Source organism: Arctopsyche grandis, chromosome 6 (genome assembly GCF_051622035.1).
Source record: "Arctopsyche grandis isolate Sample6627 chromosome 6, ASM5162203v2, whole genome shotgun sequence".
NCBI lineage: Eukaryota > Metazoa > Arthropoda > Insecta > Trichoptera > Hydropsychidae > Arctopsyche > Arctopsyche grandis.
Window position 1 is genome coordinate 4,179,831 of NC_135360.1, and position 18,880 is coordinate 4,198,710.

Below are 18,880 nucleotides of genomic sequence, written 5' to 3' on the forward strand. Positions count from 1 at the left end.
ATTGGTTTAAATTCAACTCGGTTGTGTAATATAAATTTCGATTAAAATTGGAAAATGTATAGTATGACTAGTATGTATGTATAGTATGACTAGCGATTAGATTTGACTAATCTCGTGCGGACAACGCCCTTCCAAAGCTTCGTCGCAACGGTCATCATCACAATGCTATGCAAGGAATTATTTTAGTTTTTTTTTTAAATTTATTTTTTATTTTTTAGTCTCCATACATGCATACATATGTATATGAATAGATACATTTTTATATTGTATTTATAATCGAGTGAATCGCTTAGTTTTGATACGTCCTTGAGTGTGAGACTGGCGACTTGTATTATACACGCTGTCGACGTTTGTGCCTTCATTTTTTTTTGTATTTTTTTTCACAAAACGCTCCTCGCTAGTTAACCAAACAGATTTATTTATTTGTATTTAAATGCATATGGATACGAAGTTATACATGCGAGTGTGTGTGAAATTTGTGGGGTTGTATTGTTTTGACTTTTTTTTGTTTATTTTTTTTTTGTATTTGGTGATTTATTCGGCCATTGAATAATTGGCGATTCTATACAAATAATCGTGTAAAATGTTTATAGCGTTGAAGATCGGTGGCGGTAATGAGGTGCCGCCGGTCCGCTCCCGTTTGCCGACTGTACGCCGCAATGACTGAAATGCGCCGACTGTACACACCGGTGCACCCCCACGCCGAACAGAAAGCGTACATTTTATATATACATAGAATTGGCGCAATCTTGCCTATTTTTAACCAAGGAGACAAAGCTTTTTCTAAAAATATGCCGGATCGTTTTAGTTCATTTTTTGGTTTTTTTTTTTTAACAATTGTCTCGTTGATTTTTTTTCAAATTTATCTTTCGTTGTATTACTCAATGTATTGATGCATTGTGTTAACATGAGGTTAAATATTTTTTTGATTTTTAAAATCTTTTAATTCATATTCATATGTATTATGTTTTTATGTCCACTTGTACGAATGAACGCCGTTTTCAAATAAAAAATGTCACATTAATTAATGAAGAAAAATTTCTTCGATTTCTTGTTTTGTGACCAATGATGACGTATTGATGCGAAACTTGGGAATTGAACGATGTAATGTTGCCAATTCACTTTAAACAGTATGGAACGCTGTATGCCCGACATAACGAGGACACAGTACGTGAGCAGCGGGTAACGTAGCTGGAAGAACGGATGAAATAATATAAAAGGAAGCATGGAATGCCGCTGGGAAGATGTGTAGATGAAATCAGATACATTTTATACGTTTTTTTGTATGTATTATTGTTACCCAAAGACCCTAACAGGCGACGATCTAAAACAAGGCTTTCTATACTACGACCCCCGGGCTAGAACGTGGCCCGTGCCCACTCTTTGCTTGGCCCGAATTTATACAAAATATAAACTATGTACATTAACTTTCCAAAAAGTCAAAAAAATGTAGATTCTGGCATATTTAAATTATTTCTATTTGGTCTACGTGCTAAGAAATTTGGAGACCACCATGAATCACAACATAAACATAATTCAACAAAATTAATTTAATCTACACCGCGTGCACCGTTTTGGTTAATGTTTATTATGAATCATACGAAAAAAATTAGGACTTTCACAAATAACTGTGTAGTTACCTGAAGAATTTTGTAACTTTTCTGTTTTCCGGTAAATACTTGTTGGACCTCTTTCATTCGATTGAACGGAAATCAAAATTTGAAGCTCTTTCATTCGATTGTTTCTTATCAATGTTTCCTTTTTGTATTATTATAAATGGGACATGAAATATATGTATTTAAATAGTGTATACTATGAATATTTTCTGTATTGTGTGTATAACAGCTTTTATTCATTGTTAGTGTTTACATCGGTTTTTGAAAAATTAGATTTTCAACAAAATTTTTGACAATCATTGTTGCGTCAACACTGAGTCACAGACTAATGGTATTTTTTTTGTTTTTATTTTTTTTATTTTAAATCAATAATTTTGCTAAAATATCAAGGTTCAATTTTTTATACGTTCATCAACAAATGCACTTTGTTATATTATATTGCGTCGTCTTTCAAAGATGCATTTTATTTATTATTTATTGAAGTCGAATGGAAATCGCTTCCATTACGATTATCGGTCTACGTTTATCAATACGGACAGAGGACAGTTTGTTTTTAGAATACTTTACAAATTAACCTTATCTCTAGTTTGGGTACGTATATCACGCTTCGACGCGTTAATTGTTATTTGAGTCATTATCACTGAAAGTATGATGCATATGAACAAATTATTACCATCTTGACATTTCAATTGCGCGTTTGATTTCCATCTAATTAGACGAATATGAACAAATACTACATTTTACATTTTTTATTTTATTTTAAATTTTCACTTTAACACGCCTTCTGTTTTGTTAGTTTTTTAAAAATAAAATTTGCTGTTACGCAAAGCTATGTGCATTTCTGAGTAATCTATTTATGATATATCTATTTTCTAATAATGGTTTCGAATTGCACGGCGACTTTATGTAAACTACCCACCGTGTAAATCAGGAATGTTTAAATACGAATCTTAATTGAATTAACTTACACCGTGTAATTGCTATATATTTAGAATGAAATACATTCACACGAATCAAGAAATGGCGAATTTAACTTATTTTATTCAAATGAATTAAAATACATTTATTTCGGTCAATGTCGCTTACGACCCTTGACCTCGATTGCACATTTGTTTTATTTACACTGACGTTACGTCTGAATTATGTTCATCGTGTGCATTGAGATTTCGACCAAAACGGAAACGAATCCAAAAACAACTCATAGACGCTTTGCAATCGTATGAATAATTTAGTTCACGTACCTATTTGTATTAGGATTCTATCTGTTTTAATTTTTGGTTTTTCTTAATCGACTGTTATTATGTTATATATTTGTCCGGTCGTCGGAGTTATTGAATTGGTTAATTTCAATTAAATGGCTGCCATTTGCGATTTGCCAATATATTCTCTCCCTTGACGTCGAAGTACCAAAATGTAAACGAACATCCGAATTCTCTCTCTTTGGTAACCTGTACAAGAGCCAAAGTGCGTTGGGCATTAATATTAGTTACAGTCCGCGACTCCCCTGTTAAATACACGTCACCGATTTTCAATTTTATATATACCGCGCCATAACATTTATTTTCAATTTTTAGCTTATTTTTAAACATTATTCAATTCTGCCGTGTATTTCTTTATTTTTTTCACTATTTTGTCGTATGTATTGGTAGTAATGATAATTTTTTGTTGATTGAACGGTTTTAATTAAAAAATATCAATCGTTTATTTATTTTTAATTTATCATTTTTTAAACAGTCCGTCACTGGCCAAATGTGTATAATTGAAAAGTCATAATTTCAAAGGTGGAAAACTTTCAAACTATGGAATCATTTATATTATTTTATCTTTTATGTAATATATAATTTCGAAAGAGACTTTGTATGTATGAAAGGTTCAAAGGTTTGCTGGGAGCATCGAAAGCAAATCAAAGTTTCTATGACGATGACATCGATATCGTCTAATATTTTTTTTTTCGATTCAAATAAATTTAATAAAAAAATAAATGAATGTTTACTTATTAGTCTGTTTTTCCATGTTTAAGCTGTTTATATTACAAATAACGAGCGTAGCCGGGTAAAACCACTAATATATTATATTTACAAAGGAGATATTATTACAATATTTAATTTTTAAGATTGCAGTTAATCAGCCAGACTGATAAATAATAATGATAATTTACACAAGCTAATTATCTTTCAATTTTTTTTATTATTTTGTGTCGACACTCAATTGGGTGGTTTTTTTAATCGAATTAATTGATTTGAAATAAAAAAAAATTACTTAGGACAAAAAAAAACCTTATTTATCATTTGGACGCATTGTTTCGTTTTGGTATTGGTAGTGATGAGCGAATGGTTTAAATTAAAAAAATATATTAATCAATAGACTTTTTATGTTGCATTTTTAACATGACAGATTGTCCCAAATCGACACTATCGTGTATTAATTGAAAATCGCAATCATACATTGGGTAGGTATTAACTAATTTTTGGGGTTTACCGTTAACCACTAACATTATACGCCTGAGCGTAAATTTTATTATAACAATAATTGTTCAAAGCAGCGTTTTATAGATTCTACTAATAGGTCACTATGCCGAATTGTTGTATAATATATACATTATTAATTCCTTCACTCAATCCAATATTCTATTTTTAATGTCGATCGATTTTTAATAAATAAATCAAATATCGATCTGATAGCTTATCTAAGCAGCGACCGATAAATTATTAAGCTACGACTTACTCGGTTGGAGATCGCTAATACTTTAAAATTTTCAACTAAAACACTACAGATTGGATATATCGAAAATACTTTTGATTTTGATTATGGAAAAACGATGTAAAAATTTGTACGCCACTAACATGTATACTGATTTTCCCTTTTGTGTTGTTTTTCAGCAGCCAAATCGAATAAATCCCCGCCTGCCTAATGCTTCAATTAAGGTATGTTAAAAATTTTATATATGGTATTTGATATTCCTCTTAATTTGTTTGTGTAGTTTTATTTAAGCCAGCAGCATAGCTCGGACGTTAAGCTTCTGCTTACTGTCAAGAAGGTGCCGGGTTCTATCACTGAATGAAAATGAATTTTTCAGAGTATGCTGTTGGTCAGACCTGGATTTGTGACTCCAGGTTGATCGTTTCCTATCAGAGTTTGCCAATTTTCTCTGATTTCATTGTTGAAACGGTTCCCCGAAAAAAATTTGGCTAAAAATCCTTCCTACCTACTATGTCACCACTATTTGATATTTGATGGATGTACAATAAAAATTTATGTACAATTCATAGATGTCTCGTTAATTTGCGAGTTTTTTCAGTGTCTCGCAATTCAACGACTTATAATAAAAAAATGCTGCATTTTTATTTGTAATTGGCCAGGAAGGCGCATTGGGATTTACCTGTAAGGCCTTCCTGGTATATATGTAAAATAAAAATAACATTTCGCATTATATTATTACTAAAGAGCGGTCCAACTTTGCGCCGTACATTGTCCATTTTTATGGTGAACCTTTTTTATGCTCTCTAGCTTTGTAGTTTGCCCTGTTTCCTGGAAAATGCAGCCTTCTGGTCCTACCTCTAATTATTACATTTAAAGGATCAAACGCACATTATTAATATTTCAAAGTATTCGCACTTTTCCATCGGTCTAAAACATAGATATAGAATAATCTTTATCTATATCAATGTCAAAAATATGTGGGTTAGATCCTTTAAATAAAATAATGTCGCGTGCTATTTATTACGAATTTTATTTTTTTGTTCGAGTATTGTATTATAAATCGGCTTTTTGTTTTATTGATTAAAATATTTTCTGTTGATTTCTATCAACTTGCCGGATAAATAAGCTACATTTTGAAAACTAAATTATAAATTTCGGGGTGACGTGTTTTCCGCAACGGCAGCGTGTGCTGTGTCGTCACTGGTTCAGCTAGATACGTGAGAGTATACCGGCAGAATCTACTTTTGCATTTCCAAATTTAATAACAAGGAACAAATATGTCACACCGTTTAATTTTAACAATTTTGCTCGAATTTTAATTAAACTTGCATCGATGGCTTCGAACGAGTTCCCACTTTGCAAATATATAAAAATAAACCGTATTCTAACTTCAACATGAAAAGTTTTACATTTTTTTTTTCAATTTAAATTAATTATTTCATATAATGTAGAGTGGAATACTTTCAATTATTTTCTTTAATACATAGCAAACGTCGTTTTGTGTATTTCAAATGTAAACATTTATTCTTCTTTTGTTGTTTCTACTTTACGACCGTTTTCTATATTGAAACGTTCTAATTTGATATTTTTATCTGAATCGAATTCCGTACGAAGTTTGCATCACTAATTTTTTTAATTAAATATTCAAAACGAGGTTTCAAAAAGTTTTTTTACGGTGGAATGCTTAGCAAATTTAATTACAAATGTAATTTTGCATTACAAAATTTAAAAATTTAAAAGCTTTTAAATCAGCTTGTCTAACCTTTCGGGTCACTGGGACACAGAAAAACTTTTGGGCTACAAAATTATTTTTTATTTTAGAGGGGGAGGGGGGGCGATGACTTGTAGATACTTTAAAACATTAAATAAAATACTTATGATATTTACTTAAAATAATTAGAGAAACCTTCTTTTCAAATAGTGTAGTAGAATTTAGAATAGTATATCCAATTTATAACTTCTAATAACTTAAACCTTTTTAAAAAAAGCTTGGTGATTTCTTTAAAATAAATAGCTTTTTATAGTTCTTCCTTTTTCCAGTTTTTTATTTGTATTTTCCCTTTTTTTTTTAATTGTTTACTTTTATTTTACTCTATTTGGGTTCTTTATATTTCTTTTCGTTTTTTTTTTAATCTTGATATTTGTATTTCCGTATTTTAACTTTGCTTATTAATAAACCCCGTGGGTCCATCGGCTATGCCACTTTTCTCAAGTATTCTTAAATAAATAAACATGCTTGATAATAAAAATAAAATATAGGCGATATCCCCGAGTGCAAATATTATAATACATATATGGGTTTGAGATTCAAATTGTAACTTACATAATTTAACATATCGATATTTCTTCGCGGAACGTTTGCACACTGTATGCTTTTCACAAAGCTTGAAATAGCCGGAGAAATATCTTTACCAAAACGCAATAAAACGGATCTTAATCAATTATATTAATTTGTATTATTATATATATATATATATATATATATATATATATATATATATATATATATATATATATATATATATATATATATATATATTTATATATATATATATATATATATATATATATATATATATATATATATATATATGTTAATCACTCTAGAAACGAATATTTCCATTGCTTCTAATCAGACTCATTCCTTATTGTTTTTATTTTAATTTTAACTGTATTCGTGTGTTTACATATATTTATTTTTTATTGATATTGTTAGTTCTATTGTCCAGTTTACGTGAAAGCAACCGCCGTTGCGTTCGTTTTCGTAGCCGTGGCCGCCATTTTGTATATACAATTTTTATTTTCGAAGTGACTTATGTACGTATGTATGCAATATGTAAGTACACACGTTCTGCAGACACGTGTGTGCGAGCGCCACCTTAGCATTGACACATTTCATTTATAAACATACATATTATACGACCGTTGTATATAAAAATTAACCTAAACGCATGATTATCTTCACCGCATCATCGGGCTAGTATGTACCTATGTTTGCATGTGTGTGTGTCTGTGTGTGTGTGTGTGTGTGTGTGTGTGCATACATATTCCGGTATATTACATTAGCGTAACCTTTCTTCTCGCAATATATTATTGATCCGTACGAAGCGGAACGTTCAACTGAAAATGTAAACTGTCATGGTCACACACACCACTGTCTTTTTCATTAATTTTAAACATATCGCATAAAAAACCGGTTCTTATCTACACCGAGTGCGTACATACATACATACAGAAACGGGTCGCTCTCGTTCGATACGTTGCAATTAATTATGTACGTGTGTTCACATTTTTAATTTCTCTTCAATGTACGTGCATACGTATGTATGTACATACATGAAATTTTCAGTTTCTTGATTTTTGAATTTGTTGCATACATGCAACGTGTGTTTATATTCTCACGCACACATCGCCGAGGACCTCTTCTTCTCTGTATAAAATTTGTTTTTTCTCAATAATGTCGGCCTCCGTTGGCGGAGGCTATTTTTTGTGCGGGGCATTTTACACGTACAGGGTGTGCGCAAAGTCGAAAGTGATGTTTGTGTATTAAATTTAATAACGCGTGTAATTTTTAACGCACAGACCAGTGTGCGTGGTTGCTGTAATTATTACATGTATAGATTTAATCGATGCTGTATATTGGTTTGTTATATACATATACATATACACATTTATATATATATATATATATATATATATATATATATATATATATATATATATATATATATATTTATTTATTTATTTTTTATTTTTTTTCTTTTCTATTAATCCAGGAGTTGCGAACTCCTAATGTTATCACCCTTCGGTGATTTTCGTTTATTTTTAGCTGACGGAGTATTAACCGGTCAATATATGCGAAAATTCGACGTGACATTCAATTGCAATTTGAATATCAGTTTTTTTTGTCGGTTTAAATTTTAATTTTAAGTCGGTTTAATAAGTATTTGACATTTTCGATGTTATTGTTTGTCTTAACCGCTTCCGTCTTGGATTGAGTTTTAATAGGTAAATGATTGTGTTTAATTTGATTAAAATTTAAAAAAAAATTATGTTTCTGTGAAAAAATCAACTATTTGGGTATTTTTTTAAACATAAAATGTTGTTCTTTTAAACATTTTTTTTTGCATAGTTGACTCAATGTTTCTAATTAAACATTTTATCATAAGTATATTTAATAGATATTAAAAAATTGCCGTGCAAATCGAATCCATGTTGATATTCGACTGCTATTTTTGTGTATCGTCAACATTCTAGGAATTGACACAAATTTGTCATAAATACATCTATTTACGTAACACTCCTCAATAGCATATTTGTATTTTCTTTAAATGTCGATCAAACGGAAGCCATATAAATCGAAGAATATTAAATAAGAAAAAAGGAGATTGTATATAGAGTGACCCGGCTGAATAATAAGCATCAATATATATTCCGCTATGCAACTTTTTTTTTAAATTGTTGTCCTAAAAATACTTCATGAATAATCAAAATGTGTTTCAAATCTTGATTTTACTCTGAAAATCAGGTAAGGATAACAACTATTTTGAGCGAGTTTGACGCGGGCACATTTCCTCTTTACATCCTGTATTTATTTATACATACATACATTCGTTCTCAAGACACTACAATGTCAATGAATTTCTCGACTAAGAATTTACAGCCAAATTATTTTTTTTGCCTAATAAACCCACACACACACACTGATGACGACGTACCCTAGCTAACATTAAAATCGTGCATAAGTTTATTTATTGGTATTATTTTATCACTTCATTATACATGATTACTACATCATGTAACCATAGCTTTTTACTATAGATATAATCGGCAAATCTTATCTGTCGTTCGCCCCCCTACTATTGCATATACAAATCTATATCTCTACTATTGAAAACTTCATCAATCTAAAAATATCGCTTCAATGTGACTAAATCGAGTTATTCATGCAGCTTTGTTTCCTGTCTACCGCCGTTAACATATCGACGGGCAAAATACTAGTAGTAAGAAACGCTAAAGAAACTTGCAATTGATACAGCTGTTATATGTAGTCAATTGTCAAAAATTATCATTTTTATATTCAGTCCCCCTCATTCGTTGCAAACGTTCTGAACAATTAGGTTTCGTGGAGTTAACAATATAGCCCGGCGCGACCCTGCGCCCCATTGTCCATTTCCATTGTGAACTTTTTTTTTTTGTTAATCTCTAGCTTTGTAGTTTGCCCTCTTTCCTGGAAAAGCACCGTCTTGCGCCGAAGACTTGTTATCACTAGAGCCCGGATAACCAAGGTGCCGTTTATTGTTCAAATGTTGTAAATGCATTGTTAAAGGTTTGCCGAACCTTTTTTACAAAACATTTACAACAATTGAACAATAAGCGGCACCTTAGCTATTCGCGCTCTAAACTAGTCTAAAGACCCGATTTATTATCGATGACTATGACATTCTAAAACGACAATTGGTCTGAAAAAAAATTGGCGTATTTTAGGTATTTTACACGGCGCGTAGGTATAGTAAATGCGAAATGCTCTTCCACCTGTTTACCGAGAGATGCACGTGATTAGATGCGTATGTGTGTTCATGAGTGTGTATGTGTTTGTTCGCATTTGGTAGCTCCCCCCCCCCCCGCCTCGCCGCGCGCACGTGCTTTACCCCCCACCCCCTCCCATCTCCCCTAGCCTCCTCTTCCCTCCCACTCTCCCAACACCTTCCGCACAGGCCCACCCCTTCCCTTTCCGTAGACACACACACACATACACACGTGCTCCCACTCGAACCCTTTATCGAATTTCATTTTTCATGATTTTTCATTTAATTTTCATGTGACTCTTTTTTTTTGCGATATGCTGAAATCGGAATATGTACATATGTCTTCGATTGGATCGGTGACCCACCAGACCACGCGTCACAACAGGTATGCAATCGTGCGGTGTTCTTGTGTGTGTGTGTGTGTGTGTGTGTGTGTGTGTGTGTGTGTGTGTGTGTGTGTGTGTGTGTGTGTGTGTGTGTGTGTGTGTGTGCGCGTTCATGAGCCTATGCACTTTTGTACGTGTGCATGTTTTCTCTCTCTCTCGGTACGATTGCATTGTGTATTGTCGTCGGTGTGGTGACAACGCCACTCTCGCACTGGTTCACCTCTCGTGTAGATCCCGATGGGATTTTGTCAACATGTTTGATTTCACATCAGTATGTAATCGATTTATAGTGAATGAATCGTCACAGTTTTCTATTATATTGTATTATCGCGGTGATAAGAGAGTTTAACTAATCTTCAGTAGTGGTAAATGTTACACATAAAAAAATACATTTACTAACATTAAAATTCAATTGAGTTTTTGACCAAAAATAGTGACCGGATCCTTTTCCGGGCCAATAACCGTCAATGAATCAATTTAATACATTTATATAACAGTCAAAACGTTTCAATCTGTAATATGTATTTATTTATTTATTTAAGTTTAAGTTTGGACCATTGTCGCATTACAGGAGTCCCTAATGCGCCATAATGGTTAAAAAAAATATAAACATATATACAGACAAAAAATACATATATTCACCGCAAATTGAATACTTGGTGGAATATTGCTGTTTTACGTCTAATGTAAAGGTCAAAGAATTTATTCGTGTAAAAAGTTGAAGATTGGATATTTTTTAATTTATATTGGTTTATTATAGGTATATTGCCACCCCGACAAAATCGCGCAAGAATAGAGCGTGCAGTAAGGTACCCCGACAAATGCGCGCCGATATGAGCGCGCTAAACAAAACTATAAAACAGTTTTTTCAGTTTCATTACAAAAACTGCTTTATATTTTGGTTTTTACCATTTTATGCAGTATCTGCTATAGTTTTTTGAATCCATTTTTCAAAAGAAAAATTATATGATACTTTCGCTAGATTAGATGATTTTTAAATTTTTCGTTACTCAACTAGTATTTCACCTAATGTATTCAAATTCTACCTACGAAGAATGGATTAAACTCGTGGGTAATGGTACCATTGTACGAACACATATTTTGTAAAATTAAGAAAGAATAAAATAAATTAAAATACTCACAAATCCAGTTAAATATTGACTTGAATTAACTGACTTTTTTTACCGAACGATCCTTTGTTTCTGAGTTTTTCACGTAATGATATGTTTCATTTACTTTTAAATAAAATACATGGGGATGCGCACTTATGTCACCGCGCTAATATCTTAAATATACTGTATGTTCAGTTTTATAAGATATTCAAACAGTGATAACTCATTTTTGTTTGAACATTAGTTAGTTAACTGCTGATTTAATTAAATTCCGCCTATTATCGGTTAATGAAATTATAATATTAATTTACATTCGAAAAGTCAAAAATTCTTGCAGTCACATATGTATATACATATGCTGCCTAACTTTTCAGCATCTTGACGAATCCATTGATGTATTATATACATACGTTGAGGATTAAAATATATACTAGATACAAAGAGTACACATTCGCCATGTTCCCGGAATTTAATTAAATTTCGACATCGGCTCTTTTGGAACCGAACAAACCGTTAATAGATAATGCGAAATATGTGTATGTATGTTAACATACATATGTACATCCTTTGCGATGAATCTCAGTATTGTCACAAATCACTTTGATTATATTATTGATTAATATTTCGACTACGAACCGAAGCTGCACATTTTGTATATATGTATACATATATCAGTCAAGCCCAAAAGTACATATTTCCGTTTTGATAAAAAAAAAATATAAGATAGAACCCCCCACACATTGAAGAGACCTGACTTAGTCATCCGATAAAGAGGAATGCTTACAAAATCGTCAACACAAACACACACACACACACACACACACACATACGCCACACTCCGACGATAATATCGTCTTCAATTTCTTTTCTTTGTTAAATTTAAATTAGACTATCTTATTATTAGACGGGTATACTATATGCAGCGCAAATTTGCATATACATACGTTTCCGTGATTCTCCGAAACGCAACAACGCTTTGACCCGTACTGAATATAATATACAATATGTATATATATATATATATATATATATGTACATGTATATATATATATATGTATATATATGTACATACTTAGTTTAAAGTGATTTTTGTGACGTATATGTGTGTGTGTTGAATGCTTTGAACCGTAGTTTGCCGAAATTGTGGACACGTACGGATGGACGGACGCGCGGATCGATATTATGTATGTAAACGTAACATGTTTATTGTTCGATTCGTTTTTTAATATATGTTTAATTTTTTTTTTTTATTTAACTAATTTCGATTTGTTTTTTGTGCGTTTGTTTTGATTGTGTACGATTTTTTTTCGTTATTTTAATTCGTAATTGGGAATAGTAACTGCCTTTGAGTACAAAAATTATTTGTCGTGTGCGAAAATTAATCAATTTAAAAAAATATATATTTAAATTTAAACGTATAATTTTGTTGGTGTATTGAGTATACACGCCACTGCTTCAAGTATTCAGTGTACCCAGATACTGTTGTATACCGGCGGAAGCTACGCTTTTCATCGCCGTAATATTTTATTTCGTATATTAATAAAAGTGTAACAATTTTTCATCTTTTACATTTTGCGTCATTCGATGATGATATTTATTTAAATTCGAAAAATTTTTTTCACATTTTCTGTTCGAATTGATTGAAATTTGTTAAATTAATTTAAAATGGACAGTAATTTTTTCAGATGTAAAATCAATTTTGTACAATTGTAAATAATAATGTTTTTTTTATTCAATTATGCGCGCATGAACTGCGATCGTTAACTTTGAGGTCAACGTAATTTCTTTGTTTATCTTTTCCGTAATTGTTATAGATAATATTTTACAAATTGTAAACGGATTATTTATATGCGTACGTTCCATTCTCGTTTTATACGATTTTGATATTAATTTTTTTGCTGCGTGCTATCTTCACGCCTGTTTCAACGCGATCTTAACGATTGTATAATCCGTATCGTGAATCTCAGTGCCGAAAAGTATTTGTAAATGAATCTTAAGTAGGTAAACATCAAAGCAAAGAAGAAATATTTACTCTAAAGTTTATACAATTGTAATATAACGCAATGGACTGGTTGACGTAGCTGGAAAAACGGACGATGGACGGAAGGAGTGCTCGAACCGTACCCGAGAGTATATAAAAGTGTGCAAGGAAGGTCAATGGATGAAATTAAACAAAATTTATTAGATGAAATGAATGAGAGTTGCCCAAAACAGAGACGAATGGAAGCGCATTGGAGAGGACTTCATGCAGCAGTGGATGGCAAATGGCTGTTAAAGATTATAATTTACCGTATGGATTGGATTTTTTCTTAGGGGCGACTATTTATAATTGAAAAAAGCCACATTAAATGTTTCATTGTAAAAAAAAACGTGCTCCGAATCAAATTTTTGTTTGAAATTTCTTCAAAGAAAAATGTACGCTCACCTTTTAAATATTATTCATTTTTATATATAAAATTTTGTTTTAAACTATTTTATTTTTAGAGAAGTTCAGCTAAATAATGCCGAAGTTAATTTTTTTAAAACGTTCGTCATTTTCTATAAAACTATTGACAAAATGGACTCGGGTGTTTATAAATATATCTATATAATGTTTATTAAAAACCCAATTCAAATGGAATCGTCTGATATTATTATCATTTCTTGTAGAAAACAATAAATATAACGATCACAAGGCCGTTTTGTATCTAAATTCATATTATTACCATTATTGACATGTTCATGATCGTAAAGTGAAACACCTATGTATGTATAATCGACTTAACGCACACACACACAATAAATCACAATGCTTTTATTCAAATAATTCTCATTAAAAGTGTCTTCGTTTTGCACCTGTGCAAATGTTGTTTTTAAATGAGCGCAAGTTTGTTGACGACAAACTACTACATATTATATTATACATACATACATACGTTTCCATAATTCTGCTTTGAAAGAGCCCCACGTCAGCTTAATAATATTCATGCAAACTTAATTATTCGATTTTTTATACATATATATGTACTTGTGAAATTTCATTGTTTACATATTTAAACACGTATGAAGATACAATTTGTTTTAATTTAATCTTGTCACAATTGATTCAAAATTTAAATATGTATGTATGTATTTACCTTACCTTATCGCCGTACGTTTTATACATCGTACTGTTTATCTTATCGCATATATTGCTGCCTGCATTCGAAATACTTATAACCGTGTGTTGCCCACAGCTGATTATAACTGCACATAAATCAATGAATTTGAATTTTTTGTTATTTTCCGTCTGCATATTTGTCTATCGGTTCTTTGCATTCGTCGCCTTTTGCGTTGAACATTTTTGGTTAAATTTTAAGAACAATTTATTGATTTTCTATGATTTTGAAACGGGCGCGTAATTTTAGAGGTATTTCGGCGATAGTGAAACCTAAGAATATTCTCTCTCGATTTACATGTCATATATCAGGGCCGTGGATTCGTTTAAAAATCGCGATTTAATACATTTTGGACGGTTCTGAAAAACAATCCACATACATATTATGAAAATTTGTAAAACTGAGATATTAAATTTTTTTGGCAAAAATATAAAAGAATGCGAGATTTGAGATTGATTTGACTACTGGAAGTGACTGAACTGAAAAAGAGACGAACATATAAAATATACATATAAAAGCTTATTTTCTAAAAAAAATTTTGTATTTTGACAATTTTACCACGTGGTTTTATACGTCTACTTATACATATTATTGAGTTATAATAAAAGCTCTTAAAAATGTAGTCGGGAGTCGCTCCGACTCCCCAGCCCTGTCTAATATACCCCGATCGTATTCGAATCCGGGGGAAGTGACCTCTCAGCCCCTCGCTCGCCCTATACGTTCGAACGACCCCATTTACGTTTTAGGTTTTGAATTTTAATCTGTATTTTTTTTTTAAACAATATGCTTTGTTTTCGCTCTTTTCGAGTTTAATTGATCGTTTAAACTTTTGGGAACGCAGAATACGTACAAATGTAGATATAAACGTCACAAAGCGACCTCATAACTTTTTAGCGTAACAATATGCCATCTACCTTTTTATTTACATATGTATTTATTTTTTCGTTTTGAAATCATTCTCGTGTATATATAATGCGTGCTGTTTAGTATTGGTGTATGACTCATTGTTGACCAGCACAACATAATCGTCTGCCGTATTTATTGTTCGTTTATAAAATGCTCGAAGTCAAATTCATGTTTTGAAATGACAAATGCTATTTTTTTTTATGAATTAGTTGGAATTTTGTTCTCAATTTTCATAGGTTCAAACTTGCACGAGCAACCCCTACAGTTTCACAATGTTTATAATATGAATCCAGACTGTTTTCTTTTGATCACGTGAGATTGTTACGTGGTTACTTGTATAATGCATGTGCGCTGGTCGTCCGAATTTGATGAAAATTATATTATATAAATGCATACTGTACATATGTATGTGTATATTACAGTAAGAGCGTCAAATCTCGAATCCGTATACACTGACTAGTAAGTGCGTACACTAGCTTTGGTTTTTTAGCTAAAGCTTACGACGCTAGACTTCGTAGATACTAGACAAAGTATACATTGGCCCCTAAATTCATGCTCTTGCTGCTGTGCACTAGTAAATGTGGGTGAGTGAAATTTGAGTGGTTTGATAGCTGACCAAAGTTTGACATTGCTCTTCCAATTAATTTTATGCGCAAGAATATAACTGTTTGTGTTCAAATAATTAATTTATTGTTGAATTGACTCAAAATAGACAACAATTAACAAGGTTAAATCTACGTATTACCTACGATTTTAGGCTAGATTACATTTTATTTTGTTCATTATAATATGTTCTTCGATATAATGTCGCATTCTTTCAGTTTTCATAGGCCGACTATTTATGTACTTGTTAAGAATGTCAACTTGTTATTCCTTTCGTAAACATTTACTGCGTACTGATAGATATTGTATGAATTTACTAGTAAACGTGTTCATTCATTCTCCCATGTATACTGTTACTGGGCGATTTTGATGATGCATACACTTACTAGTCAATGTATACTGATTCGAGCTTTACACTCTTACTATAGCATATGCACAACTAACTGTCTATGCATATTGTATGTCTACGCAATTGGTCACTCAATAGTTTTTGTTGCTACCCAAATATCTGACAGTTTTGATATATTAATATACTGTAATATACTTGATATGCTGTAAAATACTATTAGTAATATTTATTGCAATTCCATAATTTTACAAGATTTTCCGAATTATTGGTACTTAGAATTATCTTAGCTATCAAGCTAATTTAAAAAAAATACATCTTAATTACTTAACTCTAAAATTTATAATTTAATTTGTTACAATTTGGCGCAAATTCATCGCCCGTGTTATCCTTGACTTTACGATCCTCTCGTTTTCAGTGCGTGATTACTTCACTAGTCGTTTTTACTTTATTGTTTCGTAAAAACGTGATTGATTCTCTGATATATACCTACTATATAATATTATCATTAGTATCGTCATTAAATGTGTGTGTGTGTGTGTGTGTACATATTTCAATTCTGTAATAGTCTCGCCTACGAAAACGCAGCAGAGTATCATCACTCCACTCGAATCAATTCTATTGATTTCGGTCAACTGCCACTCCACATATATATACATACTTACTTGTATGTTTATTTTTTAATCGCAAATTCATATTATGTATTCGTTCGTGATGGATAATGGATTTAAGAAGTATTATATATCAAAAATACATGCACTATATAGACATTTTGTGATGATGCATGAAAATAATATTTTCCTATGCAGTTTGCATTTGCGGTATCTTATACATACGTTTATAATATTATCTTGTTACTAGGCTGTAAGTCCGTTATATATAGGTTGGTATTTAAACATTCATAGAAAATGTTACACTTTCAAATCCTGTATTTTAATGATGTATTTATAAAAATATTATTATTTGGTATTATTATGAGTTCACTTCCATATAATAGTGGTAAGATAGTGTTAAAATTTTGTATCTACTATTTTGAATTTTTCTTATCTTTAAGATTTAGTCATACTATTCACATAAACGACAGTTTCTATTCATAATATCCCGCACCTCGCAGGTTCAGCTCGTTCAGGCAAGTTTTAGCTAAGTGCAAGGCAAAATTGGCTTACATATACATTACAGAACGTCATGTCTGAATATTCCCAGTGACCAAGAAAAACCGGTTTTGCTTGATACGTTAAGATAACGTGTACTGCTGTACAGTATGAATAGATTTTGTTGGCTACTGCTGTTACGTCTACGCCACGTTTGACATGAATGTGTCTATTCAAAATGTACCAAAGAATACTTACTGACTGATTGCACGTTCTGCTGGTTACGTGCAGTTGTCGGTACGTGCTGTGCTATTATGAATACACCTTATGAACCCCGGTAATTGAGTTAAAAAAAATTATGTTAAATTCAAGCGGAATTGATTACGATTGCAGACGTTAATTTTAGTTTATCGATTATATCATCTTCAATTATATATAAGGAAAAATATTACAAAATAAAATACTATTAATTAAAAGAAAACATTCTAATTGGAATTTATAGATATATGTATATTGGATTAGAAACGATTAGAATGATCAGATCGCAATTTTTTTATGAATTTACATAGATTCTGTTCAGTGGATTTTTTGGCAATTTTCACTTTTTGTTGTAATTAACTCGACACATCCATCACGTGCATATTGAGATTCGACATCTTTTAAAATGCGCCGTACAATACAGCGAAAATATTATATTACGTGACATTGTTATGTATGTTTGTACATTTGTGTGTGTGAATTGAGGTCGTATTAAAATTAATACCGTCATATAAAATCGTTTTTGCGTGAAATAGTTATGATCAATTTATGTATGAGCTTGCATACATACCTAGCTAGTTTTTGTTTCACGAATCACTGCTTCCATTGTGTTGCCAAACTGTGTTTCGCGAAACGCTCGGCATTTTGCAAATTGTAAGCAATGTGAAAAATTAACTCAATTAATTCATTAATTATTTACGTATAATATGTACAGTAAAGAACTAAAACTGTGAGGATTGGATCTTTAATTCGTAGGGGGTCGGCCAAATGTGCAGAGAAAATTGTATCCGAGTCGGTCAAAGGCACGTGTACATAATTCAAATACGGAACGATGTACATACATACATACATAGTGTGTCAATAAGTTCGTAAAATTATCTTTTTTATCTTCAGTTATTATATGCTGTAGCTAAATATAGCTGAAATTTAATTAAGAACTGTGCAAAAATAAGTTGCAAAGGTGATCGATACTAGAGCCGTTATGTTATGTTCAAAGTTCGACACAAATGTACTAGCCCCGTTCTAATGTATTCCGAGTTAACCCTTTTAAAATAAATGCTGCTATTTAAACGGTGCATAAAATATGTACCGTCATAAATTCTAAAGGGTCAATGTCAAGTTTTGAACGAATGTTAAACGAACACTCTTATTTTCTTTGTATGGAATATGTATCTGAACGTATTCACATCGTATTAA

General features: G+C 31.5%; 2 protein-coding genes across 3 annotated transcripts in view; both read left to right on the forward strand.

Moving 5' to 3' along the window:
* The window catches only part of LOC143913612 (uncharacterized), a 374,023-nt gene that overhangs the window by 221,938 nt on the left and 133,205 nt on the right, over positions 1–18,880 (forward strand). The gene's annotated exons all lie outside the window — the stretch shown is intronic.
* The window catches only part of LOC143913385 (uncharacterized), a 51,343-nt gene that overhangs the window by 11,304 nt on the left and 21,159 nt on the right, over positions 1–18,880 (forward strand). The window contains exon 2 of the mRNA XM_077433118.1: positions 4,496–4,540. Within this exon, the coding sequence (XP_077289244.1) occupies positions 4,496–4,540 (45 nt within the window). The remainder of the gene's footprint in view (positions 1–4,495; positions 4,541–18,880) is intronic.